We start from the raw sequence: 19184 nt of genomic DNA, 5'->3' as shown, positions 1-19184 counted from the left end.
GGTATGAGTCTTACCCGGGATTCAAAATCCTTCCTTATTGTGTACGCTCGTCCGGGCACAGTATCCTAACTGAGGCTTGGAGGAGGGTCATGGGGGGAGGAGCCAGTGCACACCAGGTAGTCCTAAAGCTTTCTTTTTGTGCCCAGTCTCCTGCGGAGCCGCTATTTCCCATGGTCCTTACGGAGTTCCCAGCATCCACTACGGACTACGAGAAATAGAATTATCGGTAAGTAAATTCTTATTTTTTTGCATGTGAAATATTTTCTTATGAAACCAAAAGCTGTGTCACGACAACATCTGAACATGCCCTGAACCACACAATAATTTAGAAACCATGATAATTCTGCACTGTTCCAGAGCAAGGACAGTGCAAATCTTACAGTGAACAGTCACTAAATGACCAGTACTAGTAGCTCTTCTGATACAATCAGGATCAATTGTTTCAGCTGCTGATCCTAGACCATCGTAGGAGGTTAAGTAACAGGCTCTGAGTCTAAGGAACTGGAATGTTTTCGGCAAGTTAGCTACTAAATTAAAAGCTGCAATTAGTTTAGTTGTAGGGCAGAACCAGCCTTCTAACTAATTGCTGCTTAAATTTTACCAGTGAACTTGCCAGACCCGTACCGGTTCCTTATTCATGACCCTTGACTGGCCTAAACTCTCAAGTAGCACATATGGGTGTATTCAATTTCTCTTGGAAACTGCCGTCTTGTCAGAAAGACAGCAGTTTCCGACTGTTTCAGGTTGGAAGGGATCTGACCTATTCAATGCCGGCTCTCTTTTTTCCCAAATTCCCGACTTGTCGGAAAACATGTGGATTGTTGGAATCCACGTATAATGTCTGAAGCGTGGCCAAACTTGACAGATTTTAGCCCCATTTCAGACAATGTCAATCCGACTTTTAAAAAGTCAGGTTGCCATTGTCGGAATGGCCAAAACCTGTCGTGTTTGGCCAAGGCATTGGATACTGACCTGTTGGATCCTTTCCGTCGGAAAGGTTCAGACAGGAATTGAATATACCCCATAGTTGGTGATGAGCACCTAGTGCGACTGACCACAGACGCACCTTTTACTAGTTTGTGAAGCACTGCTGCTAGATGCAGCAGGACAAAGCAGTTCTAACAGTGACCAAGAAGTGCTATCTGCAGGCTAGTTTGGAAATAATGAGCTGGTTTTATTAATTCTGATATACCAGATGAAGATGGTTGTTTAGCTGCTATTAGTAATCTGTGCTAATCCTACTGTATCTCGACTCTTGCCTGAATTACACCATAGCAAAGTGAATTGACTTTCACTCTCTCGACTCTAGTTATAGAAAATAACTTCTGCAGAAGGTGATTTTACAAATACCGTGCAGAACTGTGATGTAAAAGTGTAACTCCCATCATGTGACTTAAAACGTTGTACCGCTGCAAAACAACTCGATTTGGGTGAACATTTTTGCGGGAGTATTGCTCATCTCGATATTGTTTATCTAATTAGCTTTAAAGATTTTTTTTTTCTTCACAACATAACTCAAGTGAAGGCCCTGGCTTGCTTAGAACTCAAATACGCTGGAAGGATATTATTTAGAGTAGCAGGTCTCAATGTCTTTCTGTATAAATTCTTAAATTACTGTGTTTTTGCTCATAAATTGTATTTGTACACTGAAGCACTGTTCTGTATTTTTCATAATTATTTTCATTATTTTTGATACTTATTATTATTTGTTCAACTAAAGACATCCTTCCGGGGGGAACAGTGGGGCGGCCGGCGGGGGAGCTAAGATCAGCAGCCGGAGCTGGCAGCAGGGGTGATGTCTGCGGCGGCGGGGGACGCACTGCAGGGAGAGAGGTGCCTGGCCGGGGGACGGCTGTCAAGGTACCTCTCATCCCCATAGCCTGCCACACCGCCCCCCGTCTCCTCACCTTAATGCGACTTGTTTTCAAGTCGGATTGAGTTTGTTGGACAGGGGGCCAAAACCTGACTGATTTGGCCCTGTTTCCGACAGCAGCAGGTGGGTCGACTGGTATTCCGCCAATCCACCTGCTTTCCGACAGCATTCCGACAAGTCGGGTTTCCCGACTTGTCAGAAAAAATTTGCCCGTATTGAACCCCTTTCCGACCTATTCCAGTCGGAAACTGACGTCTTTCCGTCAAGATGGCAGTTTCCGACTCTTATTGAATATACCCCTTAGTAACCAACAGATATAAAAAAAAAAGCTTCCCTCTGTATAATGTGTGTACCTGGTCGCAGTCATATTGTGGATTATACACACAATGAATGTGAAAAACATGCCTTTTTCACCTTGGTGCGCTAATAAGTTAATTTTTATAAACAATTTAGTAATTTTGGATTGCTTACTGTACAGGTAATAAAGTGATGGGAATTTTCTCATCATATCCATTGATTTCCTATGCTTTTGTCTAAGGGTATTATTTTTAAATCAGAAAAATGTTCACATTTCAAGAGTAGTTAAACACTTACAATTTTATGAGGATATCTCCTTTAAAAAATATTTGAGAAAAGACCACTTTCCCATCTACCAGACACACAGCGATTCCTGGGACCATCATTGTTTAGGGGACTCATTCCTACTTATGCGTATATTCCCATGATCCTTCAGGCCTCATAGTCTGAAATGAAAAGGCACGCTGCTGCGGATGGAGATTGTGTTCACAGCTGATTATCAGTGCAGCTTGTCCATCCGCAGTATATCAGTTTATATTCACCACTCTTAAATCGCAGCTGTTCTTCATGTTTGGTGGTTGATTCCAAAAGTGAAATGGGGATTTTATTTTTTACACTGTTACCTTATGGCTCAAAGGCAGCAGGAGTCAGAAGGGTATCAGACATGCTTTAAAGCAGATGTTTAGGATCAGTTATGCCAAGATTCTTGCTGGAATTTTTGTACAAATTATCAACTCAACAACCTTCTTCTTTTTCAGAATGCAAAGGCTTTAAAGGCCAAAAAGGATGAAGGCAACCAAGCATTTAAAGACAGCAATTATGAACTGGCCTACAGACTGTACACAGAAGCACTCAGCATAGACCCCAACAATATCAAAACAAATGCCAAATTATACTGTAATCGTGGCACTGTCAATGCAAAGGTAAGTAGTATGAGGTTCTATCTGTATACATAACTGCAGAAGTATGTGCCGATTATCCGTTTTTATTTGCAGACATCTTTAGAATGTTTTCACCCCTTAAGTTTTTGATCCGATTTGAACTTATGACCCCCAGTGCTGCGTGACGGCAGTGCTGAGCACCGTGCCACCATTTGGTTGTGTTCACAGGCTTGTCAGACTTTTGCTATTATTTCTGTTGCCTGTATTTGTGAAAAGCTATGTACATTGAAGGTCAGCTTGCAGTAAGATTGGGGAACATGCAGTGTTCATAGACACAATAGACTGTCTTGGTATGGATGTACGAGTTCACTGCTGGACTCATAAACTATATTCACAAGGTTAATAAACCCAAAAACAACCACATGGAGGAATAGTATCACAGATCCTGTACTACAAAAATACAATTTGATGAACTTTTCTGTCACTGACCCCTTCACGTCTGTTCTCTCATGTACAGCATTTTCCTGAAACGGTAGTGCTTTCATCCTTCATTAATGTGAAGTTAGTTTGCTTGCCTTTTTGTAGGAGGGGCTGAAAGCTTTTGTTTTCTACCTTGCTTACTACCTCTCAGAATAGTTACTTGATGTGATGATATCATTGATTTACACAGCTCAAAAAACTGGACGAGGCTATAGAGGATTGTACAAATGCGATAAAGCTGGATGAAACGTACATCAAGGCATACTTACGGAGGGCACAATGGTAGGAGGTTTTACCATACTTTGTACTGAGTAACTTACGATTGTGGTACCTTTGTTACACTTCCCGGTTGAAAGTCTATAGTGTACTGTTCCCACGTTTATCATGCTGTGTGACTTATTATGTTGTTGTGTGTTATGTTATTTTATGTGGAGCATACAAGTAAAATATATTATTTAGTCCCTTACTCTGACTTTCTGCAGAGTTCGGGTTAGGCTGTGGCGGGAGAGGATTACAATTAGGGTTAGTTTGCTCCAGCGCCCCTGTCTGGATGTCAGGCTGTCGGGATGCCGGTGTCTGTTATCTGTCTGCTGGTATCCCATACCCAACCGCAGTAGGAGGCCTGAAGCCACTCACTTGTTATTACCATTCTACCTACTGATAAAGGGGGTCATTCTGAGTTGATCGCTAGCTGCTGATGTTCGCTGCGCAGCGATGATGCAAAAAACGGCACTTCTGCGCAATGCGCATGCGCGACGTACTTTCACAACGGCCGATGTAGTTTCCCACAAGGTCTAGCGACGCTTTTCAGTCGCACTGCTGACCGCAGAGTGAGTGACAGGAAGTGGGCGTTTCTGGGTGTCAACTGACCGTTTTCAGGGAGTGTTCGGAAAAACGCAGGCGTGGCTGGGCGAACGCAGGGCGTGTTCGTGACGTCAAAACAGGAACTGAACAGTCTGAAGTGATTGTAAGTGCTGAGTAGGTCTGGAGCTACTCTGAAACTGCACAAAATTATTTTGTAGCCGCTCTGCGATCCTTTCGGTCGCACTTCTGCTAAGCTAAAACACACTCCCAGTGGGGAGCGTTTGCACGGCTGCTAAAAACTGCTAGTGAGCGATCAACCCGGAATGACCCCCAATGTACGGCTAGCTGGCCACCTTGGGCTGGATCCAAAATGGTGATATTGGGGTAATTTGAGGCCGCTTTTAAATTTTTCAAAACAAATGTAAGAAAAAATGATGAAAAGCAATTTTTCATTAAAATACGTAAATTCAATTTGGGGTGCATAAAAATATATTTAAGGGTAATTTGATGGCATTTATTTTTTTTAACCTCAAAAATGACATGTAGTTAATTGAAAACTTCCAAATGCCTAGTTAGTCATTAAGGGGTGGTTGAAGGGAATATGAAGTAAGTCCTGATATTTCGGGCATAGCAGATTGATAGGTTTTCCATAAAACCACAAGAGACTAAATTTAAAGCACACTGAATAAAGCAATGTCTTCAAAACATAAACGTATTGTTACTCTGTTCCTTCTAGTTATACAGACACAGAGCAGTATGAAGAAGCAGTTAGAGATTATGAAAAGGTTTACCAGACAGAAAACACAAAAGGTAAGCCTGCCTTTGGTACCGCGTACATTCTACTTGTTTACTGAATTTTGTGGACTATTTGGAGACCTAAGAATATTTCAGAATAACTAAATTAACTTTCTCTCTTATATGACTTGGGAAACCGTTTTGGCTTCCTTGGCTGATAAAAAAAAAAACTGTTTACACACGCTGACATACAAGTACACTCTGGTTTTCATGGGGTCTGCTATTTTAAGTGCATATTTTCAGTAAGCTGGTGGTCTGGGCACTGTCCCAGCATTTGTCGAATACATAACTCAGTGTTTATTTGTGTGTCATTGTATGTGGCGGGGGAGGGAATGGCAGATGGCGTGCCACTGTACCAAGGAGAGCCCTCACATTTGTTAGCAAACAATAGTGTATAGGAATACAAAGGAGCTTTCATAATGCGTCCCACTGGACACCCTTTTCTTACCAGAACACAAGCAGTTCCTTAAGAACGCACAACTGGAATTAAAGAAGAGCAAGCGGAAAGATTACTACAAGATACTAGGGGTGGACAAGAATGCATCAGAAGATGAGATCAAGAAAGCTTACAGGAAACGAGCTTTAATGCATCATCCAGGTAATGACACACCTACTGTGTATAGGAATGTGAAACACAGAATAAAGTAGGCCAATAGGGGCCTGCTCCAGTAGTAGTGCTATTCTTTCACTTGCTGTATTACACACTCGCATATTGTCTTTGTGTACACTACAGCTGGATGACACTTTAAACATATACTCATTTGGAATCCCTGTCTCAAAGTTGCTGTTGCTCTACAAAAAAATTGGACAAGCATCTGTGACTTCGGGATACCATGTTTTATCCTCCTGTCTTTGGGGAAGATAACCATGGTTACACCTATATTTTATTCACTTGCTGTAAGACTTTGGTCCTGCCAGGAGAGACACTTACTCTGGCACTGTGTTTGTTCCCTTTCAGACAGACACAGTGCTGCTACAACAGAAGTTCAGAAAGAGGAGGAAAAGAAATTCAAAGAGGTGGGCGAGGCCTTTACAATCTTGTCCGATCCAAAAAAGAAAGCTCGCTACGATAGCGGGCAGGACTTAGAGGAGGATGGAATGAACATGGGAGGTCAGTGTTGGCCAGCTTTGAGGTTTTTTTTTCCATATACCACAATAGAAGGCTCACATTTAATAAAAGTTTTATATTTTTTATTTACCTTTGAACATAAGTCATTTCTTTTTTACATTTGTTAAGTAACTCTGTGATATAATTATAAAAGAGAGCTAGAGGCTTGTGCGAACTGATGCAAATAGCCTAAATGCAATAAAACTTCCTTGTTAGAAGTGGTTAAATGTTCACTTAAATTAATGGTTGCTGTCGGGGAGATCTTTCAAATCCCAGCAGTGTTTTTACCAGGTATATAAATATGTTGGTCCCAGGGACTCATCATTTTAAAAAGTGTGGGGCATTCTCAATGTTTCAGTGTCCCAGTGTAATTATGTTTTATGTTAATTTCCATTAAGGGTGGTATCCATTTAGCCCCGAAGCAGTTGTGGACTTTATAAACGGCGATACATCAAGATTAATGGACAGTCATTATCGCGGTATCCAATTAGAGGCCATTTTTAGTGGCTGAAATTGGAACCACAATCACACAAAAACACATGGGATCGGTGATAAGTCCCCAATCCCATGTGTTATTGTGGCTGCTTATTGGGGATTATGCTTCAGATCCCTAAGGCACATATAGCCTACTACCCGATAAATGCTGGGATCTGGGCTAATAGGGTAGCCCCTGGCGGTCCTATTAGCAGTAGTAAAGTACCGCTGCTAATAAGATATGCCCCACATGCCTCTTATGTGCCATCAAGCCCTCACTCATGCGATCAGGCCCCACACATGTCCCTTAGTTGCAGTAACACCTGCCCCATTCCATCAGACTCACCATATGCCCCATTATAGTAGAAATGCCTTCACAGTGCCATCACACTGTGATCACCCATCGGGCTCTGCCACTGGGCTGCCAGTGTGCTTCCTCTTGCCGCTTTGGGTAAAAGATGTGCTATGGCGCATATACATGAACATTGCTCAGTCTTCCTCCAAAAATTTTCAGAATTGCAAATGACTCCATTGCAGTCACTCGGGTGTAAATAACGTGTGTAATGTATTGATGGGTGTTGCTATATTTCAAATGTGTAAGATTTCCATTCACCTGTAGCAGGCGAGAGCAGTGTATTAAATGAAGATAAACCTCTTTATTCAATAAAAGATAAACCAGAGCTTAGTGCACACTGTGCCCGATTCAGAGATGTACAGTATTACACAGGCCCCCCTCCTCTGGCCTGTGATTATATGAATGAAACAAGCCAAACTACATAGTGCTCATTGTAAAGTTACTGAATGTGTGTTGTGAAAATTTAGAGTCACTCATCCTTTATTTTGGCAAAAAGAACATCTAAAGAGTTGTAAATGTGCGTTCTGCCAATTCCGGGCAGTCAACATCTTTGGTCTGCAGTCATAATATGGTTGAAAAGTAATTTAATGATCTGATGAAAGTATCCAAACTACCATATGGGGACTGGCAGCACTATACAATATCTCTGAGGAAGCATCTTATCCAGCATCAGTGAGTTCTCTCTGGCTCTGCCGTGTGCCTATTCTTGGAGTGCACTAAGAATTGTGTTTCCCCTTAATGCAGCCCTCTCCCCTGCTGTGTACAAGGGTAATTACTGTACACTTTATAAAGTAGCTGTGGTGCATGTAGTAAGATGTGACACCAATAAGAAACACTTTAGCTGGATGAAGTGAATAAAACAGCACAGATTTTACACAAACGATCTGGTTTACACTTTAGCAGTGTCTGTTTTCCTCTGTGTTAATTATAACATGTAACTCTTCCAATTTCTTTCCAGATTTTGATGCCAATAATATATTTAAGGCATTCTTCAGTAGTCCAGGAGGTTTCAGCTTCGAAGGTGAGTTATTTATGACCAGATATTTAAATATGTTTTATGGATCAATAAAAGTCTATAACTTCTCGTCAGACTTGTGTTGGCATCAGCTCCTTGTTTGAGTATGATGCCTCCTCCATTGTTCCTTTCCAGAGATATGGGAGCAGCTCCAACTTATTCTGCTGTTACACTCCTGATGTTTTCTTATCATGGACTGACATTAAATTACTCCATGAATTCTATGAAGGCTAAAAACATCATGGGCTTGGTCTAAAGCACTTTTCACATGTGCCAAATTATTTGTAGAGATGGCCTATTATTAATGTAGCGGTACTAAGTAGTTCATAAGAGGAGATGGTATGGGCAGATTGGATCATTTATAAGTAGCTATATATACACTTAAGCTGGGTACACAGTATGCAATAATCTTTCTCTGCAAGGCCCGAGTATCTGATAGCTTGTATGCTGCACCAGTGGCCGATGGTCAGGCCAAAACCGGTGACATGGGGTCTCTATAGGAGTGCTGCACAGCATTAGACTGACCAGACAGTACATTTTCAAGATGAAAATTTAGTATGTACGTAATTCCGTTCAGCCTTCACTTCACCTTTTTGGGCATTTGTATTTAATTCCACAGTGGCGTGTCTCTTCTCTGCTCCTTTTAAAAAGAACAATGTTATTTCAATTAAGATGAGTCTGCGTGACACAAGACATGGTCTTTAGTGATCTATGTCTTCTATATGAACTCGCTTCCCCGTACAGTTCTAGAGGCCCACACTCTAGAATCCTGAAGACTTCCCTGTTTACTCAAGCATATCCATAATTGTCCCTTTAGTGCTCTCTGTACATGCTCTCTGTATTTTATGAAAAGCTTTTCTGTTCTTCATTGTTTCTGTACTGTATTATGTTAAGTCTGTTATGTGCCTTGAGTCCTATTGGAGAAAGAGCGCTATATAAATAAAATTATTATTTATTGTTAAAGGTGGGGGGGGGGGGGGCTAATGTAATTTCACCTATATTTATAAACCCATGATATCTTTGTTTATACTTATAAGGCGGCAGCTGTTGCATCCCACATGACTTCTGTGTAGCCCAGGGGTAGGCACCATGCAGCACTCCAGCTACTTTGGAATTAAACATCCCAGCATGCCCTGCCACAGTGTTGCTGTTAGGACACGCTGTGATGTGTAGTTGCACAGCAGCTGGAGTGCTGCATGGTGCCTACCCCTAGTGTAGACCTTTTTCATTGCAGCAGTGTTGACACTGTGTCTTCTACACCACCCCAAAGTCAGAGAATGTATGAATGCAATCACGTGTTCAACTACGTCTTTTCTGAAACAGGTGCTTGCAGAGAATATACAGGCCGGGATGTAGGGGCTCACCATACTCTGACATGCTTTGCCAAACACCTGTAGTCTCTAGTGTCGTGCGGTAGGTGAGGCAGAGCCTTTTCTGTTATACTAACATATACGCCAGAGTTTTTACTATAAAAAGTATATGAAAAATATATAGAACATATTAGAAATATCTTCTTTGTATTATTCTAATCATTTTTATTGTCAAAACTCTGGAGGAAAAAGTCTGACAGTGAGTCAGTGCCTCATATATTGTGTGTAAATCTGGCTCTAGTGCTAGCCGGCATCCGTATGATAGACAGTCAATAGATAGACACAATATGTTAGACAGACATTAGGTCGACAGGGTGAAAATGGTCGACATAAAAAAGACAGACAAATGTTTTTTTGTTGGTTTTTTTTTGTCAATTTTACATGTATTTGAACTATTTCATACCTTCTCTATCCATATCGGCATAGCGTTGGTTATAAACCTTGTGGCGAGCGCAGAGAGCCACCAAGCCCGAAGTGTGGAGAGTGTATGCCTTTCTACAATTGGGGGTCCCAGATTACAAAACTATCCACACACAAATGCAAAAAACATGGGGTCTACCTTTTTTGTGTAGACCATTTTCATGTTGACCTTTTGACCCTGTCAGCCTTTTGTACTGTCGACCTTTTTCCTGTCGACCTTTTGATTTTGTCGACCTAATGTCTGTCTAACATATGGTGTCAATCTATTGACTGTCTAACCAGACACTGTCTGTCTATCATCCCACACCCGTGCTAGCCTGTGCCGCCTGAGCCTTTTACCTCACTGTACGTCCCTGGACTAGCTTCCAACTTGACTTCTGTATAGCCATTTTTTTGTATACTACCACCTGACAAATTAACAGAAAACCTAAACACACAATTCCCAGCAAACATTTTTTTAATTGTGTTGTTTTAAGTTCAATTTGTTTCTGTCTCAATTCCGGACTCCTCTTATGTAAATACATTATCGTAATTATTATTATTATTATTTTTTATGTTTTTCAGACAAAAAATTGCACATAATGTCATTACCCGGGCCACACAGAATAGAGCCTGTAAAAATGCACACTATCCTGCAGGACCCCTAACACCAGTTGGCAAATGATCTGATCCTGGACCCCTGTAATTTGATTGCAGTCACCTGTGCTCAAGCATCTTTTTCTATCCATTATCTACTTCATCAAAGGTGACTGCAGTCATAAACTAAGGGGGAAGTGCAGGAGCAAAGGTTGTTGTGCCAATTGGAAGGTGTCCTTCTGGAATATCTTAAAACAATGTTGGAATTGATTTGTGCAGTCAAAGGCCCTCATTCCGAGTTGATTGCTCGCTAGCTGCTTTTAGCAGCATTGCAAACGCTAGGCCGCCGCCCTCTGGGAGTGTATATAAGCTTAGCAGAAGTGCGAACGAAAGGTTAGCATAACTGCACGTAAAAATTTTCATGCAGTTTCTGAGCAGCTCGAAACTTACTCCTACCTTGCGATCACCTCAGTTTAGTTCCTGCTTTGACGTCACAAGCACGCCCTGTGTTCGGCCAGCCACTCCCCAATTTCCCCAGGCACGCCTGCGTTTTGACCTGACACGCCTGAGTTTTTTAGCACACTCCCGGAAAACGGCCAGTTACCACCCAGAAAAACACCCACTTCCTGTCAATCATTCGCCGATCAACAGAGCAACAGAAAAGCGTCACTCGCCCTTGTGTAAAACTGCATAGTTTTGTGTGAAAGTACTTTGCGCGTGTGTACTGCGGCCCGTACGCATGCGCAGAAATGCAGATTTTTAGCCTGATCGCTGTGCTGCTAACAACGGAAGCTAGCGATCAACTCGGAATGAGGGCCAAAATCGGATGTATTCGGGATCACTTTTAAGCTCCCAAGTCCCTAGCATTGGTTGGCAAATCGATCATGTGTTTACCCAACATTAGCATCTGCCTACCAGTTCCCCTCTCTCTTTGGGCATGTACAATTACCATTGTGATGACAGGGACAGTGTTTTTGCTGTGTACTAGGGTCATTCTATACTGATACTGTGTATAGCACAATGACTGTTAAAAACTCCCTTTACCATGCAGATTGCGTTTTTGTACCCACTGTACACATGAATTGCAGATAGCCATCTCTCAGCCTTATACAATAATAATAATAATAATAATAATAATTTTATTTATATAGAACTCTTTCTCCAGTAGGACTCAAGGCGCTTAAAAGACATAGCATAATATAGTACAGAAAGGCTTTACAGAAAATACAGAGAACATGGAGATACTAAAGGGACATTCTGGAAATTCTTGAGTAAACAAGAAAGTCTTGAGTCTATAGTTGGGGCCTCTCACAGGGATTACCATATGTATGTTTTGCGTATATTTTAGTAAAATTGGCATATACAGTATATCATTTTCTCACTGCTAGATCTGGCAGGGATCATTTGAATGAGCCGTTTTTAAACTGATGTCCTTTTTCATTGTGAATTGATAGTATTGTGCGTGTTGTGTATGGGCATTCAGTATACATTAATAAAGCTGTGCAGACACTGTACATCATGTAATGTGCAGCTGCTTCAGCCAGTGATTCCCTTCCCTTGACACCATTATATGGACAATACACATGCTGTGCTCTCCCTGTATCTTTGCTCTTGCAATCCTTGTCAATGAAAGGACCATCATGCAGGCATAGAAAAAGGGGACATGTGGTGACAAGCAGAGCTGGTTAGGGCTGATTACATTGCTTCATGCACTGCACCATAGTCTTTGACTTTACATGAGAACAGCCACATTTTCCTTCTCAGCAATCAAATCGTGTCCTTGATACTGTAATGCTGCTCTGCCAAATACTCAGTACTGAGTCTTCTAAAGATGTAGTATGGAGTGGCTTTCAGAGTCATGTCAACTATATTGTGGCATATTATATGAAACTTAAAGGAAATTCAAATAATTGAATTTATTATATATAGTTTATTTTTGTTACCTTTTGTGTACAATAATATATATGCTCAGGACTATGCTTTGGATACAATTGTAATTACACAGCAGATTTGCTGTTGTGGCTAAAATCAATGAAAAACACTTGTGAAGTCTTCATTTACCTTACTACAGCTACAGTACCTTTGTCATGTTAGTCATACATTTACAGGAAGGTGGTATAGGGACATATTGGTGTACATGCTGTTGGGAAAAAAAAAAAACACTTTACTATGTTTAATGGTCCCTTAAAATTTGCAATTAAGAAAAGAAATACAGATCTTTTCGGAATGTGTGCCACATACAGTACTTTAGAAGTGCTTCTCTTACAGTTTGCACTAACTCCATCTTTGTATTTCAGCTTCCGGACCTGGAAATTTCTTCTTCCAATTTGGGTAACAAACCCACTCTTCCTGCCTGCAACTCCATTTGCCCAACATCCTATGTCCCTACTGCTCCCTCATCTCCCATCTCTGTTCAAGTGTTTTAACCCAGAATAAGGACATTATTTAAACAGACTTTCAATGGCATCTTTATGTCTCTGTTTATTAGAGAATGTGTGTTCTTTTGTTTTTTTTTAATTAATATTATTTTGACTCCCTCTCGGTTTAAATAACTTTCCATGTGCTGACGTGTGAAGGAAATTCTGAACGCGGCATGAACTAAAATCTGAAATAAAATGTAAGATCCTGACAAATCTTGGGTAGAACATTTGTTGCTGCTACAAATCTTGTTTGGGGTGCTTATATGGAAGGGGAATTCACTATTTTGTTCCTGCACCCTGAAAGTCTTTTTTCTGGACAGATACACTCAATTCTCTGGAACTTTCCATTCTCACGCTTCAGAACCATGCATGCTCGGAGACCGGTATCAGCACCCACACATGTGTGGCCTAATCTCTACTTAGTTCATCAAATCTGGAAACATAGTACAGCGTAGCAGAACTGTATTTTCAACTGTTCCAACTCCCCAACGGAGCAGATCTAAATGAGATCACTGGAATATTGTGAGTGTCACACTTTAAGTTGACGATTTCTGTACATGTTTGCTCTTTACCCATTTCCCACAACTCCTTTACCATTTAGTCTAATGGACTTGTTGCCCTGTTGGAACATTTTATGCTGGGTATGGCAGAGAATTGATGATCAAACTGGATTCTTTACATTTTTATCTGGCTTAGATCTTGTTTTTTTATTGTGTAATCTGTATAAACGAAACATTGTAACTGGATTGGCTACAAAAAAAAAACAAAAGCGCAGTATTCCTTGTACATCGAGATGCCATTTATTGGATGGAGTGGTGTAGTACATGCGGGTTACAATATGCCATCTAATTAGAAATTCAGTGCAAACAACAAATAACAAGCAAGTCAATGCAGTTGATGCCATAAAAACTTGTAATGTTGTCCATTAAAAGTTCCCTTCAGTGCAAAGTAACCATTGTAAATATGAAGGATTTCAATAAAACCATATAAAACCACCGTGCTGCCTGCGTGTTTTTGGTTTACATTAATACAGTATTTGCATGTAGCAAAGTTTGAAGTATTGTACAAAAAATCAAGTTAATATACATGTTGTACGATGGAGGGATACATGCCTGTTTACAGGGATTCTCAAACTATGATACAGTTGAAAACCTTATGGGGGCTCTAGGCCAAAAGTGACGCACCTTTAGCGAAGGTTTCTAATTGTTCTGCTAAAAAAAAATGGTCATGTCTTTTTTCATACTGGTTTGTTGTGATTTTTCTCTCCGATTATTTTTCTATTGTGCACATTGGAAGTATTGTATCTTTTCTTGTTAAATAATATAAACAAGAAAATACATTTTAGTTTCTAACAAAGGCTTGTAGATTTGTTTTTTCTTTTGTGATCCAGAATCCAGAAAAGTTTGAGAACCACTTTTGATGTTGAACTTACTGGTATAATTGCAAGATTTTGTACCAGAAGCATTGTACTTATCTGGAGACATCAACATAAATGTTTATAGCAGAGGCTGAGATTGTAGAAATAGAGTACATCAGTATACACTAAATAGTTTTTTCCTATTGTAGAAATGTGGTAGGGTTAAAGTACAAGTTCCCACCAGTACAATGCGGGACCACAGGTAGTTGTTGGGTTGCCTGTGCTTCCTGTGACCATCTAGCTGGCGAGGAGTGAGGAGCTAGGGGTAGTTTTCAGGCCAACCTCTTGTAACAGGTCATGCAAACATGCAGTAAGAGCAGGGTGCCTGGTGGGGGGGGGGGGGGGGGGTTTGTCTGTCATGGATCGCCTAGCACTAATTACAGGATGGCTCAAGGGGCTGTGGCGGATTTCCCACAAGGCAGGAGAGGCACAGCAGAACCTTCGGCTCATGTTGCCTGCATGAGAGCCGCTCATCCCTTTTTTTTTTTCTTCTTTTTTGTAGCACCAGCAGGGGAATGGGTGTGGTGAATGAGGTTGGGACTACCAGCCTAATTGCTGCCTGCAGGGAGGTTTCGGAACTAGGGTCAGAGCCTGGGTCCTGATAAGAAATTCAAAAGGAATCTGGGAATGGATCTAGTATGTTGTCAAGCAGACACTAGAGATTAAGGACATTTCTGCATTGGAGGTCCTGGTCATAGCCATCTCTTCAGTTAGAAGACCTTCTTAATGAAATGTGTGCCAAGTCTGATCGCAGGTTTTAGGGATCCTGCATATTGCATACTTTTTGAATTGGAAGAAGTGTATTATGTTTTGCCCAGTTGTTTGGTCCAAAAAAACACACTTCCTTTTACCTATTATGAACCTGAAATTCTAAAATGCTCTGTTGGGGATGGACAGGTTCAAGATGAAATCCTTGATCAGTCATCAACTTCATGGAGCAGGAGGAGTTCATGATATCTATAGACCGCAGAGGAGGATTTACCACAAGGCACCCAAGGCGGCTGCTTAGGGCCCAGGGGGGCCCGCCAATGTGGCTGTTTGGAGGGCATTTCTGGCGGACCGCACTGGGCTGGCTGAATACTGTCTGTGATTAGACAGCTGTTAGATGCTGGCTCCAGCACATGCCTGTGTCTTCAGTCCTACAGTGTTGTAAGCCTCAATCACTCATATACAATGCGGTCAGTGAGTGAGGGTGTAATAATGGGGTATGGGGACCGCTACATTCAGTGAGGGGAGCACTGATCTAAAAATGCAGTAACTGAGTGGCGTAATAATGGAAGTTAGAGGTGAGGGGACATTAATATACTGTAATAGAATATAAGTAGGAAAAAGACAAATGTAAGAGGCATAAATCGGGAATGAAAATATACAGCAATGCTATGGATTGTTTGAGGGAGGGGGCCCTAAATCGATATCTTGCTGAGGGCCCCATGAGTTCTAAATCCACCTCTGCTCAAAGGCATGGACATACATGTTGGTAGGAACACTTGTGCCAACTCAAATTTGCCATTCAATGTCATCAGTTTCAGGCACTAACCTTTATCCTGGCCACAGCACCGAGGGTGTTTTTAAAAGACCATTGCAAGCAGGGATGAGCTGTCCAGGGAGATTTAAGAAGGGCACCACTTGAGCAGCCAGCTGTTCAGAAGGTCTTCTAAGGTGCTGTCTTTTTATCATTGCTTGTGCGTGATCCATTCTCCATCTGTGTTTGGATGATATGGTCAACATCCGTTGAGGCTGGAGGGCCATCACTCTTCAGTCCCAGTTAAAAGGGTCTTTTGCACACCAGATGAGTACAGTTTTAATAAACATGCTGAAACTTAGGCAGTCTTCAGCCACCTGGACAATGAACTCCGGTTCTTGAGAGGATGGACCACTTCGGCAATGTTCTAGCTGTGTCTTACATAAATCATCATGGCAGCAGAATCAGACATTGAGTGGGGGAGACAGTTTAGATTCATTTTCTCAGCAGAGAAACCCTTCACTCTGGGGAATAGTCCAGTAATCCAGAGGTTTTCAATCACTGGTGGGAGCAGATATCAACATGGAAACATCTCAACTGAACCGCGTTATATGAAGTCGTTACTGAAACTTACTATCTCCAGTTGATAAAAGAAAAACAGATGGCCAGGTGACTCTGGTAGCAACGGAATGACCAAGAAAGTCTGAGTATACAGACACTCCAAACCAGGGGTTCCCAACCATGGCCCTCAAGGCACAATAACAGTCCAGGTTTTAAGGATAGTCATACTTGAACACAAGTGACTTAATTAGTACCTTAGTTATTTAGAATTAACCATCTGTGCTCAAGCAGGGATGTCACTAAAACCGGGACTGATAGTGTGCCTTAAGGACCAAAGTTTGGAAACACTACCCTAAATATTGCAGAGACTGGCAACTGTGTCCAAGATTAATCTTCTTGTGTCAGAGCCCATTTCATCATCAAAGTGTCTTTAGCGGGCTGTTAAAGCCGTAATCCGTAGAGCAAACGTTTTTTTACTGACCTTTTTGCTCAGGCCATATTCAAGGCTTGAATGCTTGTTTAGACTAAGTATTAACACAGGGTTTGAAAGTGGGTTTAAATCTCTGTTCTTCAGCTTTAAACCTTTCCTGTGGTATCCAGTGACACCATGGATGATGATATGGGAATATTTGTACTACTGTATGCTGTTCTCAAATTCCTATGGAGGACACTGGACAAATCCCTTTGCTTTGTTTTATGGTTTTCCCCTTTTTTTTTTTGTTCCGTTTAGGGTGCTTTTGTCCCGGACGACATCAGCCAGATCGTATGCGACACTAAGCAATGTCACATACGATCTGGCTGATGTCGTCCGGGTCGTTGTGTTACTGTATAGTGTGTATGCATGATGCGGGATACGATGCCCGCTCCCGTGGGTCGTATCAAGCATCTGCATACAGGTCCGACATGCAATATTGCTTACGAAAGCCATGCTGCCAAATGCAGCAAGTGTGTACGTACTTGCTGATGTCAGGACCCCCATCACATACGTTGTTGCATCATGTGGATATTGCACTGATGTGTATATAGGGGTGTGTTCAATTTAAGTCGGATTTCCCGACTTGTCGGATTAACGGGATTTTAGGGTCGAATTCAGATTCAACCTATTAAATCATACTCCCGTTTAGCCGACAAGTCAGAAAATCCGACTTGTCGGAAAGCACGTGGATCGGTGGCTTGATCCACGTGTTTTGTCGGATTTGCGCCCAAATCCGACAGGTTTTAGCCCTTTCTGACAATGTCAATCTGACTTCAAAAAAAGTCGGATTGGCATTGTCGGGAACTGCATTGTCAGATCCTTTCTATCGGAAAGGATCCGACAAGCATTGGATACACCCCATAGCCTTAGAGTTGTTTTTCCCTCTGCTGCTTTTAATATATTCATGGTTCTGCCCTTTGGGGCTTGGCTAGTAAATACTGAAGTTCCCAGGCAGAAATAGACGTCATCATTTTCTGCCTAGTAAATTTAAAGTGCCAAAGCTTCTGCTACTATACTGTGAATCCAACTGTATCCAGTTTCCCCCCATAAGACTCTGAGAAAAGTATTTAAAAGTACAAACATTGCATGAAATAATCTGAAAAAAATACAATGACAAGTTAAAATTAAAGCAGTTTGGTACACGTTTTGTCTAAGAATACAGTTATTTCTGCAATTGGATAAAACACATTGAAAAGTAATAAAACAAAATTAACCAGGATCAACGGTTGGCCTCATTTGGCAAGTTTATATGGGTATCAAGAAGAGTGTATATAGAGATGGAAAATGAGAAAAGTGGGGAGTGGGAATAATAGAGCAGATATCACACTGCTATACTGCTCAATAAATACTGTTAATTAGACACTGATCGGTAGTAGTAAGTAATATGATGCAACAAATCCCACTCTGCATGCTCAAATACTTTCAAAATAGCAGCCGGAGACATAGCTGGAAGTTTATCAGTAGAAAAAAGATTGTTAATTATGACCCCAATCTGTAAAGTGCCAGCTCCTGGTTACTGCACATCTACCTCCAGTGTCCCCTAGTGGATGAAGGAGAAATACCAAAACTGTGCAGAGTGGACAAAAGCTGAGAAGCTGAGTGGGTACTCCATACTTGCCTACCTGACCCTCTCCATGAGGGAGAAAATGCTCTGTTCCTGGACTTTCCTGGTAATGTATGATTGCCAACACCTGTGGGGAGCTAGTTAATCGATAAGAAAGGTGTTTCACCACAGGTGATGGCAATCATACATTACCAGGAAAGTCCAGGAACAGAGCATTTTCTCCCTCATGGAGTGGGTCAGGTAGGCAAGTATGGGGTACTCCCAAACCACCTCTCTCTCTTTGTTAGAGATTTCCTGCTCCTGGTCATCCATTGCCTACCTGTACACTATATGAAACGAGAAAACAATTCGGTCCAATGTAAAGCATTTAACTTTAAAATAGAAATTGGGGGGGGGGGGGGGGGGGGCCTAAATCTAACATCAGTATTTTGAGTGCCAAGATCCTGACCAGATCCCAAATACAGGTCTACAAACGAGGGGTTAATTATATTGTAATATATACAATTGTATATATTGTATGTAGAGATAAACTATTGCTACAGACTTGCGTTGTACATTACACCAGTGTACGATGATTTCACAGTAAACAATTGCATGCAGCAGATATTCCCTTTCGCACATTATAGTTTCTCTCCCGCCTGGTACACTCCCCACCCCCCTCCTTCTATTTTGGTCTTTCAGTTTCATTTCCTCACAGTGAAACGTTACATGTTACAAAGAACACTGTGGGTGGATCTGTGCAGTATTTGTGAGTTAGCAAAGCATGTCCACAAAAGCCTTTACCTCTGCCTTTAGGCTTAGCCCATCTAAACATACGTGGGATATACATAAGGATAT

At 41.5% G+C, this 19184-nt stretch overlaps 1 protein-coding gene across 3 annotated transcripts in view; it reads left to right on the top strand.

The window, feature by feature from the left end:
- Positions 1–13864, top strand: part of DNAJC7 (DnaJ heat shock protein family (Hsp40) member C7) — a 207660-nt gene extending 193796 nt beyond the window's left edge. For all 3 annotated transcript variants that reach the window (XM_063959405.1, XM_063959406.1, XM_063959408.1), the window contains exons 8-14: positions 2929–3093; positions 3722–3813; positions 5072–5145; positions 5582–5728; positions 6089–6241; positions 8026–8088; positions 12746–13864. In XM_063959405.1, the coding sequence (XP_063815475.1) occupies positions 2929–3093; positions 3722–3813; positions 5072–5145; positions 5582–5728; positions 6089–6241; positions 8026–8088; positions 12746–12783 (732 nt within the window). In that variant the 3' untranslated portion in view covers positions 12784–13864. The remainder of the gene's footprint in view (positions 1–2928; positions 3094–3721; positions 3814–5071; positions 5146–5581; positions 5729–6088; positions 6242–8025; positions 8089–12745) is intronic.
- The last annotated feature ends 5320 nt before the right edge of the window (positions 13865–19184 follow it).

This window comes from Pseudophryne corroboree, chromosome 3 (genome assembly GCF_028390025.1).
Source record: "Pseudophryne corroboree isolate aPseCor3 chromosome 3, aPseCor3.hap2, whole genome shotgun sequence".
Taxonomy (NCBI): Eukaryota; Metazoa; Chordata; class Amphibia; order Anura; family Myobatrachidae; genus Pseudophryne; species Pseudophryne corroboree.
Note: the sequence above shows the minus strand (reverse complement) of the source record. Positions and strands in the feature narration are given on the sequence as shown.